At 46.1% G+C, this 25,124-nt stretch overlaps 1 protein-coding gene across 1 annotated transcript in view; it reads right to left on the bottom strand.

The window, feature by feature from the left end:
• The window catches only part of Evc2 (EvC ciliary complex subunit 2), a 93,534-nt gene that overhangs the window by 59,231 nt on the left and 9,179 nt on the right, over positions 1 to 25,124 (bottom strand). Inside the window, exons 4-8 of the mRNA XM_052199215.1 lie at positions 23,630 to 23,739; positions 22,935 to 22,988; positions 17,989 to 18,123; positions 10,975 to 11,114; positions 3,792 to 4,116 (exon numbers count right to left, since the gene is read on the bottom strand). Coding sequence (XP_052055175.1) covers positions 3,792 to 4,116; positions 10,975 to 11,114; positions 17,989 to 18,123; positions 22,935 to 22,988; positions 23,630 to 23,739 — 764 coding nt within the window. The remainder of the gene's footprint in view (positions 1 to 3,791; positions 4,117 to 10,974; positions 11,115 to 17,988; positions 18,124 to 22,934; positions 22,989 to 23,629; positions 23,740 to 25,124) is intronic.

Below are 25,124 nucleotides of genomic sequence, written 5' to 3' on the forward strand. Positions count from 1 at the left end.
TTTCCCTTCCACCTCTCTTATTGAGGCAGGGCATCTCCTGAGCCTGGAGCTCACTGCTTCAGCTAGGCCGGCTGGCCAGGGAGCCCTAGAGATCTGTCTCTACCCTTCCAGATGTTACAGGTGTGTGTGTCGCCATGCCTGCTTCTACATGGGTGCTATGAATCCAAACTCATGTCCTCACATTGGCACAGCAGGCACTTTACCAACTGATCCCCTGCCCTGCACCAGCATCTTGATGTAATCGGATCCTTCTTTCATTAACCACGGGTAAACTGCAGTTGAGGGAAGGCCCCATTGTGGGTGGATATGGCTACATCACATGAGACCCCTTAAGGAGGAAAAGAGTGAGTACTCACTGAAAAGAGAGACAGCCCCTTCCCTGCTGGGCATGAAGCCAGCCGTGACTGAGGAGTATCCATGGTCCTACATACACTAAAGTGAGTTACGCCCACTGCATAAAGAGCTTGGCCCAGGACCTTGAGGTCCAGCGGAGCAAAGGTTGCAAACTTGAGGCATCTTGGGTACAGGACCCAGCTGGGCTTCCAGGATTCCTGCTCACGAAGCTGGGAGATGCTGCTGTTTTAAGTGCCTGGACGCAAGTGGCTCTTTACACAGCCGTAAAATATGGACACCCTCCCTTTACAAGGTCAGATTGGGAGGCTCACACAAGTTCAGGACCTTTCCCTAAGTTCCACATAAGCAGCCCTTTAAGGTCTAGATTCTGAAACCATACACAGAGAAGGCAGCATGCTATACTGGCAGAAGAATGACACACACGTGAAGATGCAGCATGGTCTGAACTCTAATCCTTTAGAGAAAAGCTAAAGTCATGAGAGCTTTTCTTGGTTTTTGTTTTAAAGTTGTCAGTATTTATTTATTTTATATGTGATGAGTGTTTTGCCTGCATATACGGATGTTCATCTGGTATCACCTGCACCCCCTGGAACTACATGTGTGGCTGGTACCACCGCATCCATGCCTGGTACCTGGGAGATCAGAAAAGGACATCATACCCCAACAACGTGAGCTGCCATGTGGTGCTGGGAATTGAACCCAGGTCCTTTAGAAAAGTAGTCAGCACTCTTAACTGCTAAGCAGTCTCTCCAAGCCCTTGTTTTGTTTTGAGAGGGAAGGTCTTACATAGCCTGGCCTGTCTATGAACTTACAAATAGCTGAGGTTGTCTCTGAATTGACCCTCCTACTCTATTTCCCAAAATCTGGGATTACAGGCATAAACCACCATGCATAGAGAAATCCACATATTTAATATAGGGTTTTCTATTTTAGATGTTGTCAGTAAATGTGCATTAGTAAAAGGAGAGCATCAGAGATCCCTCCATCCCCCAGAGCCAAATCCCTATGGAACTTTCTAATGAAGAGTGTTATTGATGGAGAGGAGGTGTGGCCAGCAGGGTGCTTCACCCAACAGCAGGCTGGCTTTGAGCTGTCCCGGAGCTGCACCAGGGCCAGTTCACTCTATGCCATCCGAAATGTGAGGTTAAGATTCCCTCAATTATGCTCCCTGTACTCCACTCAGCAAAACTGGCAGATTGTAAAACGTGTTTCATAAAAATACATCTATCTGGGTGCAATTTCAAGTTCTTACACAGAAGGAACTTTCTCTTTCAGAAGCTTAAGAAGGAGTTTGGAGGCCTCTGTGGACCTAGGCAGGATATAGGACCTTAAATAGTCAACAGTGCCTAGGTACAGAAGATGGACCCACACACACCCAGTCTGTGAGTGTCTGTAGCATTTCCAGTGGTCTGCCAGCACTCTTTGGGTACGATTTCTATCAGATGAGGAGGAGAATAAGGGAGGTCAGGACCTCAAGTGCCCTAGGGAAGCTGAGCTGAGAGGTTCTGCTTTCCTGGGCCTCAGTTTCCCCACCTTCAAATGTAAATATTTTATATGTTTTGTGTCTGAGACTTCCCAAAAGATGACATTAAACTATAGGCCTCAATCTAACACCATCTAGAATCACCTTTGAAGAGTTTCGGTGAAGAAGTGCCTTGAACAGGTTGACCTGTGGGCATGTCTATGGGGGCTTGACTTGATTACACTCATTACACACATGCTAAGAGCAGGTGCACCATTCCTTAGGTTTGAATCTTGAGCTGTGCCAGAGCGGAGAGAAAAGGGCTGAGCACTAACATGCTTGTGTGTGTTTCTCTGTGTCCTTGACTATAGATGTCCTATGACCAACGGCTTCAAGTGTCTCCTGCCTCAACTTCCCAGTCATGATACCCCGGGACTGTGAGCTGAAATAAACCACTTCCCCTAAGCTGCTTTGTCAAAGTACTTTATGATAAGGGAGGGTGTGGTGGTCTGAAGATGAAATCCCCCTAGAGGCTGACTTGGTCCCCAGCTGGTGGTGCTGTCTGGAAAGGTTACAGAACCTTTAAGAGGTGGAGCCAAGCTGGAGGGAGTGCATCACTGGGGGTGGGCTTTTAGGTTCTGTAGTCTGCTCCCATTGCCTGTTCTTCCTCCTGTGTGGGAGAGGTGTGCTTGCTCTGCCTCCTCACTTCCAGGCTACCCTCATTCTCATGCCGCCATACCTTCCCTGCTATGATGGAGTCTATCCCTCTGGGACTGTTGGCCAAAACAAACAATTTCTTTCTTAGTTTGATTTTTACCAGGGCATCTTATCACAGCAACAGGAGAACAGCTAACACAAAGCTAACATGCCAGCACCCATGCAGGGTTAACAAGGGCACTGGAAGCCCTTGCTTCTCTTTATCTTTTCATTTATATAGAGCTTTTAGCTGACTCACGAAAACAGAAACATGTGACACAATGATGGGCCGCCTTGTGATGTTTTCATGTGAGCATACACTGCATAATGTCGAGCCAGGTCCACACAGCTACCTCTTCCAACATGAATCATCTCATTGAGGTGAAAATACACAGATCCTCTGGCTTTTAGCGATGCACAGTCTGTCAAAGTGGTCCGAGACCACTTGGAATATGTGTGGTTGGGTGTGCAGACAGAAAAGTGGGCGGTGAGATAGGTACAATAATGTGTGGATGGATGGATGAGTAAATGGGTGGATGCATGAATAGATGAATGGATGAATGTCTCTGTATATGTGGGTGGGTGGACCGAAGAGAAGGCTGATTGAATGCATAAATAGGTGAGAATAGATCCATGAATGGGAATAGATTCATGAATGGGAGAATGGATGCATGTATGGATGGCTACATGGATAGGCAGAGGGATAGGTAGGGGTGTGTGTGTGTGTGTGTGTGTGTGTGTGTGTGTTTATGTGTGTGTATGTGTGTGTACATATGTATTATGAATTTATGGGTGGGTAGATACATGGATGGATGCATGGGTGAGAGGATGGGTGAACTGATAGATGAGTGATTAGTGAATGGGGTGAGTTGGTAGATGGCAGGTGGGTGGACAGATGGGTGGGTGGATGGGTGGAGTGGGTGGATGGATGGATGGACAGATGGATGAACAGATGAGCAGATGAATGGATAGATGAGCAGATGGATGGATAGATGAGCAGATGGATGGATGATGATGGATCGATGGATGGATGGATAGGTGGATAGATGGATGGATAGGTGAATAAATAAGTGGTTGGGTAGATGGATAGGTGAATTGATATATGGAAAGATGGATGGGTAGGTGGATGAGTGGGATTAATGGGTGGATGGATGGATGGACAGATGGACGGACAGACAGATGGACGGATGGATGGATGAATGGATGGACTGTTTGAGGCACTGATAACTAAGACCTTGAGGAGGAATGAGGCATACACAAGCTTTCAGGGCTGCCTTACCCTCTCACTAGCTCTCTTCAACACCTCTTCTGCTTCCTCCATGGCCACCATCTCCCTCTGGTACTGGTTTTCTGTCTTCTTCCTCATCTCTAGGTCACACTCTGCCGTCAGTGCCAACATCTTCCGCTCATACTCCTCCTGTATTTCATTCTCCAGCAGCAGAAACTGCTTTTTGAAAGCAGCAGCCATCTTCCTTTCTGTTTGTGGCGAGAGGTGACCGCCACTGATCAGATTCTTCATCAGCAGGGCAATGATGTCCTTACTAATCTGGTTTCGACAAGCCTCCAGATCTGCATCTGCCTGATTCAGGGTCGCAATCTCCAACCTGAGAAACAAAAGTCAAATGGACACCATTGCATGACAGCACGAGAGAGCAAGGGGTTCCTCGAGACTGTCGGACCTGAAGGTATTTATTTATGGGAAAGGCCTTTTCTTTCTTTCCCCTCCTCTTCCCATTTTTCTCTTCCTTTTACTCTTTCATAATTTGAATGGGTAATGTTTCCCATAGGCTCATTTGGTTAACACTTGGTCATCAGTTGGTGGCACTGTTTGGGGGAGGGGGAGGGCGGTTATGGAACCACAGTAGGTAGAGCCTGCTGGAAGAAGTGAGATGCCGAGTGCAAGCCTTGAGGATGGTAGCACAGCCCTGCTTTCTGTCTGGTCCCTGAGCCCTGATGCCTCCAGCTGTGGGCAAACAGCATCACATTCTTGCTATTCCTTCAGCCCATGAACCCAAATCAACCTCTCTTCCTTTACCCTGTAGAATAAAAGCATAATGTTTAAGCCTTTCTGAACATCTGCCCAACTGCATTCCAGAGGTACAGCTCAGCTATGCACAAAGACCCTTCCTCTAGCTGTGCTCTGCAATGGCAGGCATCTTCTGTCACTAGATGTGGATGTGACAATATAAACATAGTAAAGAAAGCCATCACAGAAAATCCCACATTTGAAAGTGGAGAACACACTGTGGCCCATATTGGTCTGCATGAATTTTGTCACCTTAAGGCTGTCCTGATAGGTCTGCTCCTTGTGTGTAATTGAACACTGAAAGCAAATGCTATAAGGTATACTACCTTGTCTGAAACCCTTTCAGCACACATCTACCAGAGCCAAGGCAATGGACAGGTATACAGACAGACAGAGAAACGGGTACCTGGCAGCTAACCTGCATATTTTTACCAGAATAGCTATAGTAACCTATTACCTTGAGTTAAATGCACTTCAGTAAAAGATATTTCTCTAGAACAGAAGTCAGTGCTATTAGCTCTGAACTCAACCCCCATCCATCTCATTTTAAAGGACACCTTATGCATTGTTTCCTTCATTGTCACAGCAAGTGCTTAACTGAAGGGAAACTGTGCTGGGCCCAGAAAGAATACAGAGCTGCCTGAAAGGAATGTGTGCACAGTTACATGCTAAGTAAGCCAGTCGGAACCCACAAGCTCTGAAAGTATAGCTGTGTTCTCCTCTGAGACAGACGAAACAGACGTCACACCATTAAGGAAGTCTGTGAGGCAGAGAACCACGGCTCCTCCACCATGTCTTCAACCCTGAACACATGACTGAAAGAGAGCGCAGCTGTGAAGACTGACAGCAGTGAAGACCTGGGAAGGGATGAGCACGAGCGAGGCCGCTTGTGGAAGCTGCGAAGCCTGATTTTGCCTGGAGAGATGCATCAGACTCTGATTTCCAGAATCCTCAGATTCTCAGGCATGAGCGGCCAAGTCTTCAGGGATCTGACAAGTGCACAACAAGCTGGCTCGCAGACACCACGCTGAGTGGCTGCAACCATCACACATTCCTTAATTCGGAAAATATGGCGGCCCGCACTGGACAACTGCCCAATCTTGTTCTTTCTCTTGGCTGCCTGGTGAGTCACTTATTAAGCAGGCAAGCTCAGAAGAAGACTTGGGTTTCCCATCTGTGTCATGGCAATGGCCTTAGATTGATGTTCAAAATTTTATCAAACAAATAAATGACAATTTCACAGCACAATTTCCTAGTGTGTTGGCCCTAAATATGGGTAGTTCCCTCCATGGGCAGGTAAGAAGAGAGTTTGGCACACACACAAGCTTAAAAATGCTTTGATTGCAGCCACTTCACTGCCAAGGGCTTTACATAGACTGTCAGCACTGGCAACAAGAAAAACTGTAAATACCCCAAGGCCACAGGACACACTAACTTCAAATTAGTTAAATTTCCAAGCTATTAATGACATAAACTATCATTGTTAGTTGCCCATTGGATTCAGAAAAACATAAATAGAAAAGATTCCTCCCTTGTATATAGCGTCAGGTACACTTCCTTCACTTGTAATCACTTACAGGAAAATGAAATATACGTTTCTCCACTACCCCCAGGAAATCCTTCATGACATCAAGAAGACAGACATTAGGAGTAACATGGGATGGGGTTCTACGTTGGAACTCTTGTATCTCTCCTTGAACTGGTGCGCCCACCGTAGTGCCTAAGAAACACCATTGTTTAGAATTTCCAAGAACCGATTATGATTAATACCTTGACTGGCTACTAGTGATAAAAATGAGAATGGTATTCATGCCTTCTTTCCTATTTGGTTCTTATAAAAATCAATCATTCTCAACAAATAGTGAGGCAAGGTATCAGGATAACGTCACGACTCACGTGGCAGCAAACGATTTTCTGAATGGGGAAAAGGACTCATAAAGCAACTTGGGGGACAGTTGCTCAGAAGGAAGCCTATGCAGCCACAGCCTCTTCTAGAATAACTCTAGTATCTTCAAGTTAGCTAGTGTAACCACAGACCCACAAAACAGCTCAATAGTAGCAAAGAGAAAGCTTTCCTCATCAAACCAATTTCAATGGAAGGCATACTACAGGATTCCATGTAGAAGCCAAACATCACACGAGTACCCTGTCAACATGGTGGCCAGGCAGTGGAGAATGGGGAAAGTATCCCCTGAGAATCAGCAGTAAGTGGGAGTCACAGAACGGGAGGGAAACACCAGAAAAATCAATGCTGAGCCAGCAAGCCAGCAGTTTGTCACAAATCCAAATACAGGGTGGGCTCTTAGCATCCTTCTTCTTTCACCGAGTATTTCCGCGCACAGAATCCGGGCTGAACTCCCTCTCCAGACACTGAGCTACTCTGTAAGAGGAAATAATCACTCATTGACTACATTCATCCGGGGGTGGGGGGGCGGGGAGGATCATAAGCAGAGCGGAAAACCTTTGCCTTCAAAGAACTTCCTGCTTAAGTGGCTAAGACAGAATGCAATGATACAATGATATTTCTCTGTGTCTGTCTGCTTCTCTGTCTCTATCTCTGTCTCTATCTCTGCCTCTTTTCTATCTCTACCTCTTTCTGTCTCTGTCTCTCTGTGTATCTCTGTCTCCCTCTGTGTCTGTCTATCTGTCTGTCTGTATTCTGTCTGTCTCCCCCCTTCTGTATGTGTAGTCACTTCTAGCAGCCAGGGATGCTATGACGAGAGGTAGTTTAGGTATACACGGTGGAGAGGCTACGGCCGCAGAGGAAGTTTCCCTAGCTCTCTATGCTGCACCAATGCACTGTGCCCATGCAGCTGCAGCTCTGACCCACTCTGTCTGACCCCTGGATACCCACACCCTATCCCGCATCTAATATGTGCTGCCACCGTTGTTCAGCTTAATGGACCTCCTCTTGGATGAATTCTGGGCCAGGTGTGATGCCCCATTCCTGGACTCCCTGCACTGGGGCTGCGGAGGCAGGAGGATCAACAGTTCACGTTTATGTTTGGTCACATAGCACGATCTGAGTCTGGTTTGGGTTGCCTGAGGCCCAGTCTCCAAGAGGAGGAGGACAGGAGGGAGGAGGAGCCTTGAGTCCCCGCTCCAAGGCGTTTGTACTCTGCCCACGTAAGCAGTACCAAGACAAACCGAGTGTCCAGGCAGTGCCCACTACTATGTTGAGCACCTAACGGGACCACAGCCAGAATCTACTAAAAAACCTGTCAATTAATTATTTTTCAAATGTGTTTTAAGCATGAAGAAGCAACCCCAAACAATAAATGACCCAAAGAAGCCAGCAAATGGCTCCATCTTCCTAGGCTGTGGGCTTTCACAGAGGAGAACCACAGACATGGCTTTTGCAGAATGCTTAAAAGAAAAAAACAAGATGGGCATTGTTAAAAAAAAAAAAGCAAACAAATGAACCATATGGTTAACACACAAAAATCTACTCAATATGTGTATTTACAACTCCAGCACAACAAATACTTCCCACACATCTGCCACATAGAAAACAACCTCCAGACCTCCAGACGGCACAGGAGCGCAGCGAGAGCTCAGGGCTGTCAGTAAGGGAGCTTCCAGACAAAGACTCACAGCTCCGAGCTTCCAAGGCTCTGGCCCAGCAGCATCTGCACCCAGGATTTCTAAGAGACCATTCTTCAACAGCACAGTGGATCCGAACCCACTCTAGCCTGGGTACCAGTCCATTACCACCCAAACCACCTCAGGCAAACCACTGGAGCCTGTCTGAATGGCAGCTCAATGGTCTGAAAACCGAGCAGAAGTGAGAATTTCATACAGTGCCAGATGCTTGGTGCGACCAGCTTTTTAATCTGGGTGGCACTAAATTACTGGAAGCACACACACACCACACCGTGTTTCTAGAACCTTCTGTGATCAGCCAAGCTACCCAGTTTCTCCTTCCTCATAGCAGGTCCCAGCATGCATTGGGACCAAGCCCACTTCCACTGTGACCCCAATCAGGGAACCTGATAAAAACGAAAGGATAAAAGCAGTTCTCCAGTCCTCTTTGTGAAAGGCGGCCTGTGACTAAAGGATGCAGAGCAGAACACGCAAGCAAGCCCAGGACATGCTCTGTCAGGAGTAAGCCAGAAGAGAGGAACAGGGCACAGTTGTGCCTGACCTTGGAAATGTGGTAACAATCAAGCCACAGGGTGTGTGCAGGGTGAGAATCCCAGCTAAACCTCCAGTGAGAATTGCAGGCAGGATAAGTGACTTACTAGAGAAAAGGGCTATTTTTAGAAAGGAGCCCATGAGAGACTGATTTCCATGCAAACTAAGCCTCTGACATTTCCTTTGTGGGAGCTCCAAAACCTTAGTGGAGGTCAACACAGAAAGATAAAAGGTAGCTGACAAGTGAGGGAGAAGGGGGATAGAGGAGGGAAGAAGAAAGGGAGGGGGAGGGGAGGGAGAACAGGGAGGGGAAGGGAGGATATGGGGAAGGGAGGGAGAGGGAGGGGGAGAGAGGGAAGGAGGGAGGAAGGAAAAGTAAGATAGATAGGTAGGCAGGCAGACAGGCAAGCAGACAGGCAGAGGGGCAGGCCAGCTGACTGACTGACTGACTGACTGACTGACTGACTGACTAGGTACTCAAAGCAGTATCCAACCACTGAGGCTGAAACACAGTTTGACAATAAATTTTGGACTGAACTGGGGTGGGGAGGTGGAGAGATGGCTCAGGGGTTAAAGCCACTGGCTGGTCTTCTAAGGACTTGTGTTCAATGCCCAGCACCCACCCAGCAACTCACTCCCTTCTGTAACACCAGTCCCATGGGATCCAACATCACCTTCTGTCCTCTGTGGGCACCAGACACACACACTCTGCTCAGACATACACACAGGCAGGACACCCATAATAATAGTCATTTTTAAAGACCAAGCTGGGGGAGGAGGGTGAGGCGCTGAGAGGAGGAGGGATGAATGTCACTATTGCGCTGAGTGCTCACAGTCCGGGCTTGCTGATCGATGTGAAACGCTCTTCCGACAAAGTAAGATCAGCAACCAAGAAGAACCAAAAAGAAGGTTCCAGAGTCTGAGAGTAACTAACAATGCACGTACTCTGGGATCTAACTAAGCAGGCCGCAGCACCATGGTGACTTTCCTGTGATGGGGATGGAGGAGCCTGGGCTCCTTACACCCTCCTCTTCTTGAATCAGGAGCAGAGCCAGAGAGTGGACTAAGAGAACTGCTTCACTGGGTCAGAAGCACACAGAGCCCTGCATGTGTAAATTAAACACGCAGCTGTCAGTTTCCCAGGTCAGATGACTCCACCCAACTCCTCGTTTTCCTACTGGGGAGGATGGGAAACACCTGACGTTTGACTAGGAAACGCTTTGATAATTGCTGTGTTCATATCACAATACATGAGATGGTATTTTTGGTTCCCGGCAGGAGCTTGCATCCCAGCTGCCCACTCGTTTCTGCCTTCCTAAGACAGGGTGGCAAATTTTAATTGCCATCTCTGGCATTCCAATTAGAGAACGGAGCAAAAAATGAAGAAGGGCTTGTGAACAGCTGTCCAAAGCCTAATTACCCAAGCCACGCACACTACCCAGAAAGCCACAAATGCATGGAGTCCTGGGCCCCGCCACTGTGTGAGGTCAGTCCTGTGCACCCAAGGCTCCAGGTCTGGCTGCTGGCAGAGCTACTGAATAAGAGAGGTGCGTCCCTGAAGTAGTTCAGAGTCCTCGCTGCTGAGGACAAGTAGCTTAAAAAGTACCAAGAGTCAGACTCAGTATAGCTTTTGTCTGAGGAGGAATCATGACTGAACTGCTAACAATACCCCTGGAAGGGGTGGAAACTAACCTTCAAGTCCTCAAGTAAGTGGAAAACAACACCCCACCCCAGGTTGTTTCTGAAGACCTGTGAGTTAGCTTACGTTCTTTTCATTCAGGGTTTGACAGGATGGAGACACACATTACAGGTCTTTATCAACACAAAAGCGTTCCACCAGACAAACCAAGGTGGGCACCTGGGCTAGCCTCTTTTGTAAACAGTCTTTTCTTCTTTGTTTTCTCTATGCAGTAAACAAACGCCCAGCACACACTTCTGTTAAGATTTCACAAATACCCCTTGCTCGTCCCATCCTTATACCTCCCTTTCTCCCTTCTGCCCCAAGTATTTCCTCTCACTCCTCTTGGAAGTTTCTACTACAGCATCCAATACAAGTGATGATGTCACTTCCTCCAGGGAGCATTTCCAGGGCTCTGGAAGTGCCTTCTTCTTCTGCTGGCCCAATAGTATCAATGGTGACCCAATAGTATCCAGCTGGCCCAGTAGTATTAGTGCCTAGCAACACTGCCATTCTGATCACCAAGCGATGAATGGATGACCAAGTGAACCCAAAAAGGACACTCCACGCCTGCTGCCCCCAACCCATCACCTCCTGAGAGCAGATGTGACCGAGGACCCTTACTCTTCTAGAGCTTGAAGCATGTTCCCAGGTTCCTCAGAAGTCAGGATGTCAACCACTTGGTCATTGAGAGAAAGGTCCTGGCTCACACCATTAGCAGAGGTGAAGGGCGAGGGTTCCAGCTTGTTCTCAGGATGTTGGACCTGTGGAAGTGGAGAGACAGCTGGGTTGGCCTGCTGGAGAGCACTGCATGCTGGGAGGGCTGGCAGGGCTGTGTGTGCAGTCAGAGAAGCTGGCCTCCTCCCCCCTCAGACCAGCTCCTGTTCTAGTCACAGCCTCCACTTTTCAGCACATGAAAAGGATGCTGATTTCAACAGCAGCACAGAAGAGTGTTGGGTAAACAAAGCAAAAACATGCAAAGAAGTAACCATAGTACTCTGTTACTGAGATGGGCCAGGGCGGGGAGGGGGGGTTAGCTCAGTCAGGAAAGTGCTTGCCACACAAATGTGAGGTCCCCAGTTTGAGCACTAAAACCCACATTTTTTACAAAGCTGGGCACAAAGGCAGAGACAAGCAGAGGACCAGGGTGAAAGGGCACCTCCTGGACTTGACGGGATGGCAGAACTCATAGCTTTACGACATCTTGCAGTTGTTTGCACAAGATCAAGCCAACCAACATCTCACCACCAAAGGTCATGAGCCCTCGGCCCCAACTAAGGAACTATTGACATTGACAGCTTCTTGGGAAGATAGAGTCAGTTTTTTTATGGGTACTGACTCTGGTAGGTTGACTCTTCTCCAATGAATGGCCCCCTTTAGGAGTTTCTGGGAAGCTCAAACCTGACTCCTTAGATTATTTTTAAAGTCGGAGATGGACTTGGGAAAAATTAGGGGAGGACTAAGGGAGTGAATATGATTGAAATACATTATGTGAAATTCCTAAAGGAGTAATAAAATATATACATTTAAAATGACAGGGAAATAATTTTTTGTTTTGTTTTATATCTTCTCTCATATATGACATCCTGACCGCAGTTTACTCTTCCACCCCTCGCCCCATCTCTCTCCCCACTATCTGCTCCCTCACACCCACTTCCTCCTCAGCCTCACCGCAGAAAAGAGCAAGCCTCCCAGGGACACCAACCAAACACTACAAAAAAGAAGCTACAGTAAGACCAGGCATACACTATCTCGTCCAAGCTGGACAAGGCAACCCAGGAGGAGTTAAAGAGTCCCGCAAGGAGGCAAGAGTCCAGGACAGCTCCCACTCCCACTGTTAGGGTTCCCACAAGAACACCAAGCCATGCACCCATAACACATATGCAGAGGACCTAGGTCAGACCCCTACAGGCTCCCTGATCTCTGCGAGCCCCATTGGTCCCAGTCAGTTGACTCTGTGGGCTGTGTTCTCACGGTGTCCCTGACCCCTCTGGCCCTTCCTCCCTGCCCCACCTCTGCAGGATGCCCGAGCTCTACACAGAGCATAGCCATAACATTCTCCATCTGCTCCCATTGGTTGCCAGATAAAGTCTCTGGTCTCTTTGATGATGATTCTGCTAGGCTCAGGTTCCAGAACACTGAAAACAGAACAAACTCTAGGTAGTTTTTATGGCTGGGATAGTGTCTCAATCCCTCCACTTGAGACCTGGTTATACCAGATGGACAATTCAGGTTCCATGTCCTTATTTGGGAATCTTTGCTATGACTACTCTCGAGGATTCAATGGAGTTTCTACTGTACTCAGTTTCCAGCTTGACCCTTAAATGCTCCCCAGTGCCAGTCATTTCTCCCAGTATTTTCTCCCTCCTCAGCCACCTGATCCCCTCTGTTCCCAACCCCACCTGCCCCCAGTCCACCTGCAAAATTAATTCTATTTTTCCTTCCCAGTGAGATCCATGCACCCTCCCAATCCTTAAGCCCTCCTTGTTACTTAGCCTCTCTGGGTCTATGGGTTGTAACATGATTATGATTTACTTAACAGCTAATATCCAGTTAAAGTGGGTACATCCATGTTTGTCTTTCTAGGTCTGGATTATTTCACTCAGGATGATTTTTTTTTCTTCTAATTCCATCCATTTCAAGATATTGTTGTTTTTAGCAGTACTCCATTGTGTAAATGGACTACATTTTCTTTTTCCCTTTCTCGGTTGAGGGACATCTAGGTTGTCTTCAGTTTCTGGCTATTATGAATAAAGCTGCTATGAACACAGTTGAACAAGTGTCCTTGCAATAGGTTGAAGCCTCCTTTGGGTACTTGCCCAAGAGTGGTGGTATAGCTGAGTCTTGAGGTAGGTCAGTTCCCAGTTTTCCTAGAAACCATCACACTGACTTCCAAAGTACAAGTTGGCACTCCCACCCGCAAGGGAAGAGTGGTCCCCTTGCTCCACATCCTCACCGGCATGAGCTGTCACTTGAGTTTATGATCTGAGCCATTCTGACAGGTGTAAGATGGAATCTCAGAGCTGTTTGATTTGCATTTCACTGATGGCTAAGGAGGTTGAACATTTCTTTTACGTATTTCTCAGCCATTTGAGATTCCCCTGTTGAGAACTCTGTGTTTAGGTCTGCACCCCAATTTCTTAATCAGACTAGTTTGTTAGTTTCTGGAGTCCTTTATATATTTTCGCTATTAGCCCTCTGTCAGAGGCGGATTGGTGAAAATATTTTCCCATTCTGCCGACTGCAGTTTGTTCCTATTGATGGTGTCCTTTGCCTTTACAGAAGCTTCCCAGTTCCCCATTGATCAATTGTTGATCTTAGTGCCTGAGCTATTGGTGTTCTGTTCAGGACGTTGTCTCCTGTGCCAGTGAGTTCAAGGCTATTCCCCACTTTCTTTTCTATTAGGTTCAGCGTATGTGGTTTTATGTTGAGATCTTTGATCCACTTGGAACTGTGTGCAGTGTGATAGATATGGGTCTATTTTCATTCTTCTACACGCAGACCTCCAGTTAGGCCACCAGTATTTGTTGCAGATGCTTTCTTTTTTCATTATATATTTCTGGCTTCTTTATCAAAAACCAGGTGTCCATAGGTGTATGGATTTACACCTAGGTATTTGATTCAATTTCACTGAAAATTGTGTCTGTTTTTGTGTTACTTTTTTATTGAAAGGGGAAGTAAAACACTTTATGATAAAATTAAAGATTTACATGGAAAATATTTCAGATAAACACATTAAAATTGAGAATTTTCATGGAAATTAAAGAGTAAAGTGGTAGACATGTAATTGCTAAATTAATTGAAATATGGAATAGAAACATTTTATGATAGAATTGAAGATTTACGTGGAAAATATTTCTGATGAAATTGTAGAAAAACATGTTAGAATTGAAGATTATCATGGAAAATTTTATATAGATATAATAATGGTAGGCATAAAAGTATTTCTAAGTTGATTGAAAGTGGAATTATAAACATTTTCTGATAAACTTAAAGATTTACATGGAAAATATTTCTGATAAAATTGAAGAAATATATAAAAAACATGTTAAAATTAAAGATTATCATTGAAATTATACAAATAAAATGATAGGCATAAAGATAATTCTAAGTTGATTGAAGGTGGAATTATTATCATTTCCAGATAAAATTGAAGATTTACATGGAAAATATTTCTGGTAAAATTCAAGAAATATATAGACAAACACGTTAAAATTGACTATTTCATGGAAATTTTTACATATAAAATCATAGCTATAAAAACTCTTTCTAAATTAATTGAAGGTGGAATTAAAAACATTTGTGATAAAATCAAAGATTTACATTGAAAACATTTCTGATAAAATAGAGGAAATATATAGAAAGACATTAAAATTAAAGATTATCATGAAAAATAATGCAGATAAAATGGTATACATAAAAAGCATTACTAAAATAATTTAAAAGGGGAATTACAAACATTTTCTGATAAAATTGAAGATTTACATGAGAAATATTTTGTTAGTTTATGTCTTTTTATTTGGGGAGTTGAGTCCATTGTTGTTAAGAGATATTAAGGAATAGTGATTGTTGCTTCCTGTTATTTTTATGTTTGTGTGGGTATCTTCTTTTAGGTTTGTTGGAAGAAGATTACTTTCTTGCTTTTTCTAGGGTATAGTTTCCCTCCTTGTGCTGGTATTTTCCATCACTTATCCTTTGTAGGGCTGGATTTGTGGACAGATACTGTGTAAATTTGGTTTTTAGCATGGAACAGCTGTGTTTTTATGTTATAGCCATGTGGTTTTTATTACTACAACTCTGTATTACAGCTTGAAATCAGGCATGGTGATACCTCCAGAAGTTCTTCTATTTTACAGGATTGCTTATGCTATTGTGTGTTTTCTGTTTTGTTTTATTTTTTCCCCATATAAAGTTGAGTATTATTCTTTCAAAGTCTGTAAAGAATTGTATTAGAATTTTGATGGCGATTTCATTGGATCTATAGTCTGCTTTTGGTAGAATGGCCATTTTTACTATGTTAATCCTACTGATCCATGAGCATTTGTAGACCTTTCATTTTCTGATATCTTCTACAATTTCCTTCTTCATAGACTTGAAGTTTTCATCATACAGGTCTTCCACTTTCTTGATTAGAGTTGCCCCAAGATATTTTATATTATTTGTGGCTGCTATGAAGGACTATTATGTTGTTTCCCTGATTTCTTTCTCAGCCCATTTGTCATGTATATATAGAAGGACTACTGATTTTTTTTTTCTTTTAGTTAATCTTGTATCTGGCCACTTCACTTACCATGTTTATCAGCTGCAGGAGTTCCCCGGTAGGATTTTTGGGGTTGCATACTACCTTACCATCTGTAAATACTAACACTTTTATTTCTTCCTTTCTAATTTGTATCACCTTTATCTCCTTTAAATATCTTATCACTCCAACTAGAGTATTAAGTGCTGTATTGATTAGATATGGAGAGAGTGGATACCCTTGTCATATTCCTGATTTCAGTGGAATTGGTTTGAGTTTCACCCCATTTAAGTTTATGTTGGCTATCGGCCTGCTATAAATTGCCTTTATTATATTTAGATTATGTCCCTTGTATTCCTGATCTTTCCAAGACTTTTATTGTGAAGGGATTTTTGTCAACGGCTTTTTCAGCATCTAATGAGATGATTATTTCTTTTTCCTTTCAGTTTGCTTATATGGTGGATTACATTGACAGATTTCCACATATTGAACCATCCCTGCACAGGGAAATAACTTTTTAAGTTCTTCATCATCATCCTGTACATCAGAGGAAAACTCATAAGTGGCCTCCTTGATGTGATCTTGCTGGCTGCTTCCTGAGGTACTCACAGACCTGTGAGACAGAACTTACACAGCCATAGCCTGCAGGAGGATTGCCTCAGAGTCTGATTCTGCCCTTTCTCCAGCACCGCAGGCTGGTTGGCTCCAAGAGTCTTTGATAGCATTCAAGGACACACCTCGGGTCGCTGGTGATCTTCTCCTCCTGCCATGCCTTGAAGGTGTTATTTCCTGAGAATGCCTTTGAGTCTAGCCTCAGAGTGTACTCCTATGGAAATGAAGATCAGGAGATGAAAAAGCTTAGGTCTAAAAGATCCCGAGTAGAATCTCTCAAAGCAAGCAGAGGACCCTGAGAGAGACCCCAGTCTACCAGGAGTACCTATGACGACTCCCAGTCAAGAAGATGCTTGGGTGATGTATGAAGCAAGAGGACCAGCTGCATGAGGGAAGGTTAAGGAAGGAATTGGGAGCCCCGGTAGAGTGAGCAGGAAGAACTGAGCTCCCTCACTGTGTACACCCAGAGGGTGAGGTGAGGGATGGGAAGAAATGAGGCACAAGTCAGGTCAAGAGGGACTCACAAGCCAGACCAAGCAGTCTGGCTTCACCTCAGAACCGTGAGGCTCCTCAGCAGGTGGCAGGACTTGAATTGGGGGGGTAGAATAAAACCACCCTACAAATGGAGTGCTAAAATGTAAGGTTCTTACATCTGGCCACATGCAAATCAACCATCAGTCGGATATAAAATCAACTTAAGTGTTTATCACAAGCAAACACACAGTGGAATATTATGTAGCCATGAAAAAAACTATCCTGTCTCTTGGTTACTGTTCTATTGCTGTGAAGAGACCTCGTGACCAAGATCGTTCTTAAAAGGGAAAGCATTTAATTAGGAGGCAGCTTACAGATTAAGAGGATTAGTCCACAATCATCACGGTGGGAAGCAGACAGGTATGACGCTGGAACAGCAGCTGAGAGCTTTCCATCCTGATCCACAGACAGAGAGAGAGGGAGAGACGGGACCTAGGGTGGGCCTTTTCAACCTCAAAGCCCACCCCCAGTGAAATGCCTCCTCAGTTCCATTAACTGGAGGCTAAGAATTCAAACTGAGCCTGTGGGAGTCACTGTCACTCAAACTACTACACTGTCAAAATGTGGGTAGGCCTGGAGGTTGTTCACATCTGAAATAAGTCAAGCACTGATCTCTATCACACATGACTCTAAAAAGATGAACCCTTAGTGGTTGAGCATAGAGTGATGGTTCGCAGGTTTGGGGAAGATGGAGGGGTGGATATGAAGATGCTACCCAGTGGCAGCCATGTCAGGGTAGGCAGGAGAAAAGGCAGTTCCACAGCTCAGCGGAGCAGCCCGGTGGCCAAGAAGATGCCGCATAGTTCATACTAGCTGAAGAGAGCGTGTACATTTTCTCACAAAAAGAAATGATGAATGCCTGAGGTGATGTGTGTGCCACGCCTAGCAGCACATTACACACTGCACACAAGTGTCAAACTATCGCACTCTACCTGATAAACTCACACAGTGGTGTGTTAAGAAAAATATTTAAAGAAATAATCCTAGGCTTTGCTTAATGAATGAATTAATTTGGTTATTTACTGGCAATGCTGTGGATTGTCCTGGCACAGGCTAGGCGACTGCTCTACCACTGAGCTACATTGCCAGACCCAGGGTTAATGAGTTTATGTCCCCGGCCAAGCAAGGTGAACATCTGTCCTTAGATCACCAGTGGAGTGTGACTTGGTCCAGAGTTGAGACTCATCAGGCTAAAGGATGAGTGTCCACCTCACACCACTGCCAACCAGGCCATCCCCGGGAGGGAGACTCACCCGGCATCTGGACAGCATGCTTCCCTGCAGACACTGACCCCGTGACAGGCAGAACAGGGCTGCCAGGGTCAGGAGGAGGGAGATGAGGAAGGCTGCGATGAAGCTCGCTGCGTGGAGACCATGGTTAGGCAGAACCTGCATGGAGAGAAGGGAGTCTGAGATCCTCATGCTACCACCACCCGCTTCCCCAGTCAGGTGAGAAGGCCCAGGTAGCATAAAACAGAGACAAAATACAGGTGCTGAGAAATGCCCAGAGTCCACATGCCACAGAGACTGAAGGAAGGGGAATGGTTGCTAGGAGCTGGGAGAGAAGCCATGAAGAGTGACTGCTTCTGGGTACAGAATTTCAAACTCTGGGAGTGATGGGGATGTTGTAGAGCTATATAGTAGTAATAGGTGCACAATACCTGATTCACATAATATCAATGTCAGTAAATTTCCTATTTTGTTATTATGTGTACACATATATGCATATGCATATGCATATACACATGCATAGGCCCACACATGCACACATATACATATTTACACATATGCATACACATGTACACATACATGCATGCACATGTGTACACATACAGATATGTACATATATGCACACATAGCATCCACATTATAAAACCTGAAGCACCTCACCATCAGTCAGAACCTCTAATTTTTTAGGGGGGTGTTTTTTTAACTTGATTTATTTTTATTTCATGTACATTGCATATATGTTCGTATGAAGGTATTGGGTCCCCTGGAATTAGAGTTTTAGACAGTTGTGAGCTACCATGAGGATACTGGGATTTGAACCTGGGACCTCTGGGGGGGGGCGGTGTCAGCCAGTGTTCTTAACTTCTGAGCCATCTCAAGATATCTGAGCCACCATTACTACTGAATGCAGAAAGGGCTCAGGATAGAAAAATATCTAGGCAACATTAAATGGATGGAGGACTGAATGACAGAGTGGGTGTAAACAAACAAAAGCCAACAGTGGCCCTGGATGACCTGTTTGGAAGGCTGGCACCAGTGAGACCCCTCTAACAGGGTGACAGAAACCCTCTAGTGAGACAGGAACCCAAACTGAGGTGGTTAGAGTATTAGATCCAGCCTCAAGTCTTCATCCCTGAGTGTCCTCAGAAATGGCACAGCCAAATGCCACCACTAACCACGGTCAGCAGAGAAGTTTGGACACAAACAGCCTAATCTCAGATGTGAACACAGAAAGAAAAAAAAGTGGCTATGCCATGACTGCCTCCACCCGTTGAACACTCTCACTCCTCCCCCACCCCCGCATCTTGCAAAGACTCATTGCTCACCGGGCCCACCCCTTTAATCACACACTCCTACAGCCTTTCCTCTGAGAGACTCTTCATAGCATTTATGAGGAGTGATACTGCACAAAAAGGCCTGTCAAGGAAAACTTGAAAAGATGGGAATTCAATACCACATTTCAAAGACACAATAAAGGCTCGTTTAGAAAGTTTGGTTTCAATTATGTAATAAACATATCTATAGGCTCGGAAGGCTGGACGCCGCCATTGTTCCGTTTTCCTGAACACTGTGAGCCGGGGCTGGGTACAGAGAGACCCCAGGATGTCCAGTGGCCACAGTCATCCTGCCCACTGACTCCTCCAAACACAGGAAACACATGTGCACATGTGATGACTTTCCATGTCCCCTAGCCCCCAAATTCAGGAAATGGGGGAGCACACGTGGTGTCTTTCCATGCCCACCTATTCCCCCAGCATGGGGAAAGGGGACACACACGGCTTTCCTGGAAACAGTTTTAGTACAGGCAAGATGGTGGCTCGCTGCCCCTTGTCCCAGTGACCTGAGGGGCGGCAGTGACAGCAAAGAGATCCTTGGCTTCCAAGTGATGAGTGAATGTTCAGACTGACTGCAGGAAGTGTCAGTCACACATCACATGTCCTAATACAGCCTCGCTGTGATATATCATCTTAATTGTCAACTTGGCTGGACCTGAAGTCAACTAGGAGACAAGCTGCTGGGTGTGGTCCTGAGGGATTTTCTCGATCATTGGAAATAACAAGATCCACTCACACTAAGGGTGTTGCTGTCCACATAAAAGGTGATCTGAGGCGGGAGGCTTCACTTTCTTTCTGCCTTCTCGATAGTGAGTCCATCTACTCTGTTTGAAAGTTCACCCTCCCTGTTGCCCCTGGCCTGGCCACTACTGTCACCTTCATCCTCCACTGGCATGGCTGTCCACCTTTTAAGATGGGCTGAGGAGCAGAGACTCCAGAATCCTCTATACTTCACAGCCACTTTTGGATTCCTGAGGCACCCAGCCTGGGGGGTGGAGAAGCTGCTGGGTCCTCAGCCTCCTGTGGTGAAGATGGCTGTTGTTGGACAAGCTAGACTAATGGTTCCCAACCTGTGGGTCTCAATCACTTTGGGAGGTGAAAAGTCTTTTCACAGGGGTCATCTATCATACACTCTGCATAGCAGATATTTATATTATGATTCATAATAGTAGCAAGATTACTGTAATAAAATAGTAACTATAATAATTTTATGGCTGGGGTCATCACAACATGAGGAACTGTATCAAAGGGTCACAGCATTAGGAAAATTGAAAACCGTTTCTGTAGACCATCTTGTGCAAACCAGTCTAATAAATACCTTTAAATAAATCTGTGTTGTTGGCTCAAAGAACCCTGACTAATACACTTGCTAATTCTAATAGAGCAGAGCATGGCCTTGGGAGCATCGGAGGACTCCCCACAGCCCTGGTATCGTGCCATCATGACCATGGCAGGTTCCCAGGACCTCTGAACCTGCTCCTTTCCTGATAAAATGGAAATATAGGCCAGATCATCTTAAGGCATCTTCCAGACAAAAAGTCTCTTTTGTCAACAAAACGGGTGTCAAGTGCCAACCAGAGGAGTAAGGCCAATGCTGCGATGCCATGAAAGTCCAGCAGGGGGCAAACAACCCATCTGGGGAGGGGAGATGGCCAGAGTCAGAGAAGCCGGCCTGAGTTCTGAGAGATGCCTGCCTGAAAGAAAGACTTAAAAAACAGAGGGTCCCAGTGGCCATTGAAGGAGTTGAGAGAGTTAACTTTTCTGATGAAGCCTCAGTAAGAATACCCTAAGGAAAGAGCGCAGGAAGCTCTGTGTTCTAAGGAAGACAACTAGAATCCTACAGCCAGGGTCAGGACGAGGAGCAGAGGGCTGGAAAGTGAGGTGGCAGGAATACCAATAGTGATGACATGATTACTGCACACCACCACCTCAGCTCAAAGCCTCATGGTTCTGTTAACAGTGTTACATCCACCAAGCTTCAAGGGCTCCCGGTAAAACCATGTATTTGAGAATTCTCACTTCATAGCTAGCCACCTGCTACATAATTCCTCTTCTTGTTGGTTAACACATGCTCTTTACATATTAGGACACATGTCTTTTATGTACACTAAAAATACCACCTCAAGTTTCTCACTTAATCTTTCTTGCTGCTGTTTTTAAAAGTAAAATTCCAGGTGGTTTCTATTCAAATTCCCCAGACTATTACTCATATTGACTTTTTAAAAAAGATTTATTTATTTATTATATATAAGTATATTGTAGCCATCTACACACTAGAAGAAGGCATAAGATCTCATTACAGATGGTTGTGAGCCACCATGTGGTTGCTGGGATTTGAACTGAGGACCTCTGGAAAAGCAGTTAAATGTTCTTAACGACTGAGCCATCTCTCCAGCCCTCATAATGACTTTCTATATATTACTTTATCTATTTATATTTCAGTCTGACTAGAGCATTCACCTCTGTCATTATTTCAAGAGATACAGATATTTGACCCCAAATCTACACAAGACACCATCTTCTCTCCATTTAATAAAACACCACTTTACTGCATGAACACACAGATAAATTCTCTATCTCCCTGGGAGGACTGCTGGCAGTGGACTCTGAGTGGCACACTCTATCCATCTTTCTCTCTGTGCGCCTCTGTCTCTGAGTCTGTCTCTTTCTCTGTCTCTCTCTGTCTCTCTCTGTCTCTCTCTGTCTCTGTCTCTCTCTGTCTCTCTCTCTCTCTCTCTCTCTCTCTCTCTTTCTCCCCCATCCCTCCTCCCCACTCCTGGAGAAGACTGACCAACCCACAGAGTGAGTCACACTTGTTAGACAAAGGGGAATGCGGGTGTGTGCTAGGAAGAGCCCCATTGCCAAGCAACAAGGAAACAGATTCCTAGTGGACAACAGAGGCAGGGAGGCTGCCCACAGACTACAGCATCCTGGTGCCATCTGGAGAGACAAGCTCTCCCCAGCAGCTGAGCCTGGACCCCAGCCCCATGGGATGGTACCCACATTTAAAATAGACGTTGCACCTGAGTTAATTCCACCTAGAAACTTCTTTATATACATGGCCAAGAGGTTTGTTTCTTGTGGCAGTATAAGTAAGAAATTTCCTCACAGGTCATGTATTCTAGGTCCCCAGTCAGTGGAACCATTTGGAGGGATGTTATGGAACCCTTAGGAGGTATGGCCTTGTTAGGGGAACTTTGAGAGTTCATAGCCCGCCTCTACTTGCTGTGTGTGTGTGTGTGTGTGTGTGTCTGTGTGTGTGTGTGATTGAAGATACCATATTTCAGCTTCACAGTCCTGCAGTCATGCCTTCTGCCATGACAGACTCTCATCTCTCTGGAACATAAACCCTTCCTCCAGTACACTACCTCAGTCACGGTGCTTTATTGCAGCATCAGAAATGGATATAATGTCCATGGTAATTCTAAATCCCATCAGGTTGGCACTCAAACCTAATCATCACAGAAGGTCACCAAGAGAACTAGTATTAGGAGTCACAGGACCTAAGACCCCTGCAGAGCAGGGGCGTGAGGCCTGAGGCCAGGACCTCCCCTTAGATCTGAGGTAAGGCCCCACATCAACACAGCATGAACCTGGGTGCTCATGAGACCAGGATGGAGCTGAGCATCGCCTTACCATTATCTTTTCTTCTACTGTGATGGTAAAGTGGGCTTTTAGCTGGGTTCTGTTCTGGGAAAAGAGAAGAAATGCTTCAGTCTCATGGAGTTTGACCCACGTCCAACCCACACACTGAATCCAATCATAACAGTCCCTGGCCACTGGATAACGTGGGTTTGTCCAGCTTCTAAAGCCTCTTCAACAGACAGTGGACTAGGACTCCAGCTTCTCTCCTGGAGACTGTGACAACCCAAACCCATGGCCTGAGGGCCAAGGGGCACAGCTCTCTCTGTGGAGAACAGGGTTGGGGCAGTGCTGCCAGTCCAAACTCAGGCAAGGTGTTCACCTCTGAGCCACTCAGTTGTCTCATTTGTAAAATGGGAGCCACATGGAACTCAAAAGTGGCTGGAAAATGAAACTAATTAATATGGAAGGTGAAAGAGAAGGGAGGGGGAGATGGCTTTTAACGGGAAAGCTGCCCTAGTCAGTAGGTGACATCTACCCAGGGAAGAGAAGAAGGGAAAGGAAGTGGGAGGGAGGGAAGGAGGGAGGGAGGGAGGCAGGAGGGAGGGAGGGATGGATAGAGGGAGGGAGGGAGGAAGGACACAGAGAGGGAGAAAGGAAGAAAGAACTGTTCCTGTGCCCTTGCAGTCAGCACACCCAAGCCCCCCTCCAGGGCAGTGGCAGGTCCCAAGCCAGGGTGACAGGGTTACCTGTGAGGAACTCTGAAAGATGAGCCGGGCAGGAAGGTCCAGGCTCGATCCAGTCCCAAGGGTTGTGGGGTCCAGCGAGGCCATGTAGCTGACAGAGTAGCATTCTCCCACTGCTCAGGGACAGCAAGCACAAGTCACGAAGGGAACAGGCCACCCCAGGCCACATCCCTAAGCAGCCTTTCCCCCTGGCCTAGCCACAAGCCAGGCCCCTGCAACCCTGTACCTGCCACGGCTGTTCACAAGCCCAGATCCCCAGCAAGACGCATCTGGAATCCTCTGGGAGTGACCCGGTGGGAGAGTAAGTCAAAACTGGCTCAAGGTCTCGCAGCCACAAGCAGGCAGCACACTCTGCTGGAAACAAGGCTGGTCTCCTGGGCCTTTCTCACTCTGTAGCCCACTCCTTAGAGCTCTCACGGGAGTGCTACACATAGAAAGCAGGACCCTCAGCGCCTGAGGGTGCCAGTCCAGCAGGTAGCTGACAGAGCTGATCGACTATGCTGAACTTACAGACAGCGAGACCCCTGGGTAGAAAGCAGGGGGGATGTGTATGGAGCTTGGGAAAAATTACCATGTCCAACTTCGCCTTCTTACAAGGACAAAAGCTACGACTTTGAGAAGGGGAAGGCAGTCTCAGGCACCTCCCCAGACTATAGTCCTCATACCTAGAGCATCCCTGCATGTGCTCCCAGAGGGTGCTGAAATTTAACATAAAAAGCCTGTTTCCTTCTGTAGTGTGCAAGAGACACTGTGACTTGCAGGTAGTAAGAGACCAGCCAGGTAGTAAGTAAAAACTACTTAGCTCTCAGCCAGGCTAAATTATGCCTTTTTTTTTAATAAGGGGGGGGGGCAGTCAAAGGATGATGATAGTAATGGAGCCACGGAGACAGGGAACTAGAGTCTGATTGGCCATACGATTTTAGAGTCATTCATTGGATGATGACTGTCTCCTAACTTAAAAGCCACCATTGTGCACCAGTTGGGTAAGCTCAGGAATAGGTGTGTTCTCAGGGAACACAGCCTCTTGGGCAGAGCAAAAGCCTAGAACAAACAGGAGAAAACAGCACCAAGAATCAAAAGGTGACACAGTGTCCACAAAGCCAGAGCACTTCCCACAGGCCAAGCTGGATTATGTTGATGTCTCTATACATCACTGGGACCCTGCCCCTGCCCAGTGGATAATACCATACTCGGTGCAGGCAAGGGGATGGGTGCCCATCTGGAGGAGCAGAATTTAGCCAGTACTTAGGGTGAGGCATGGCTAGTGTAGGGACAGTCAAGAGAATGTCCCTGTGGGAGACTGAATGTGGGAGGGTGGCTTGGAGTTGGAAATCAAGTAGAACTTACAGGAAAGGAAACCCTAGGACCAATCCTCACGGAATAGTATGTTGTAAGTAGGACAGAGGGACCACCCAGTACTATCTGAGGACAGGGTCAGAACAGGCATGACCCAACAGGTGTGAGAGCCATGGAAGATGCTGGAAGGCAAGGGGTCGGC

The sequence above is a fragment of the Apodemus sylvaticus genome, chromosome 11 (assembly GCF_947179515.1).
Source record: "Apodemus sylvaticus chromosome 11, mApoSyl1.1, whole genome shotgun sequence".
NCBI lineage: Eukaryota > Metazoa > Chordata > Mammalia > Rodentia > Muridae > Apodemus > Apodemus sylvaticus.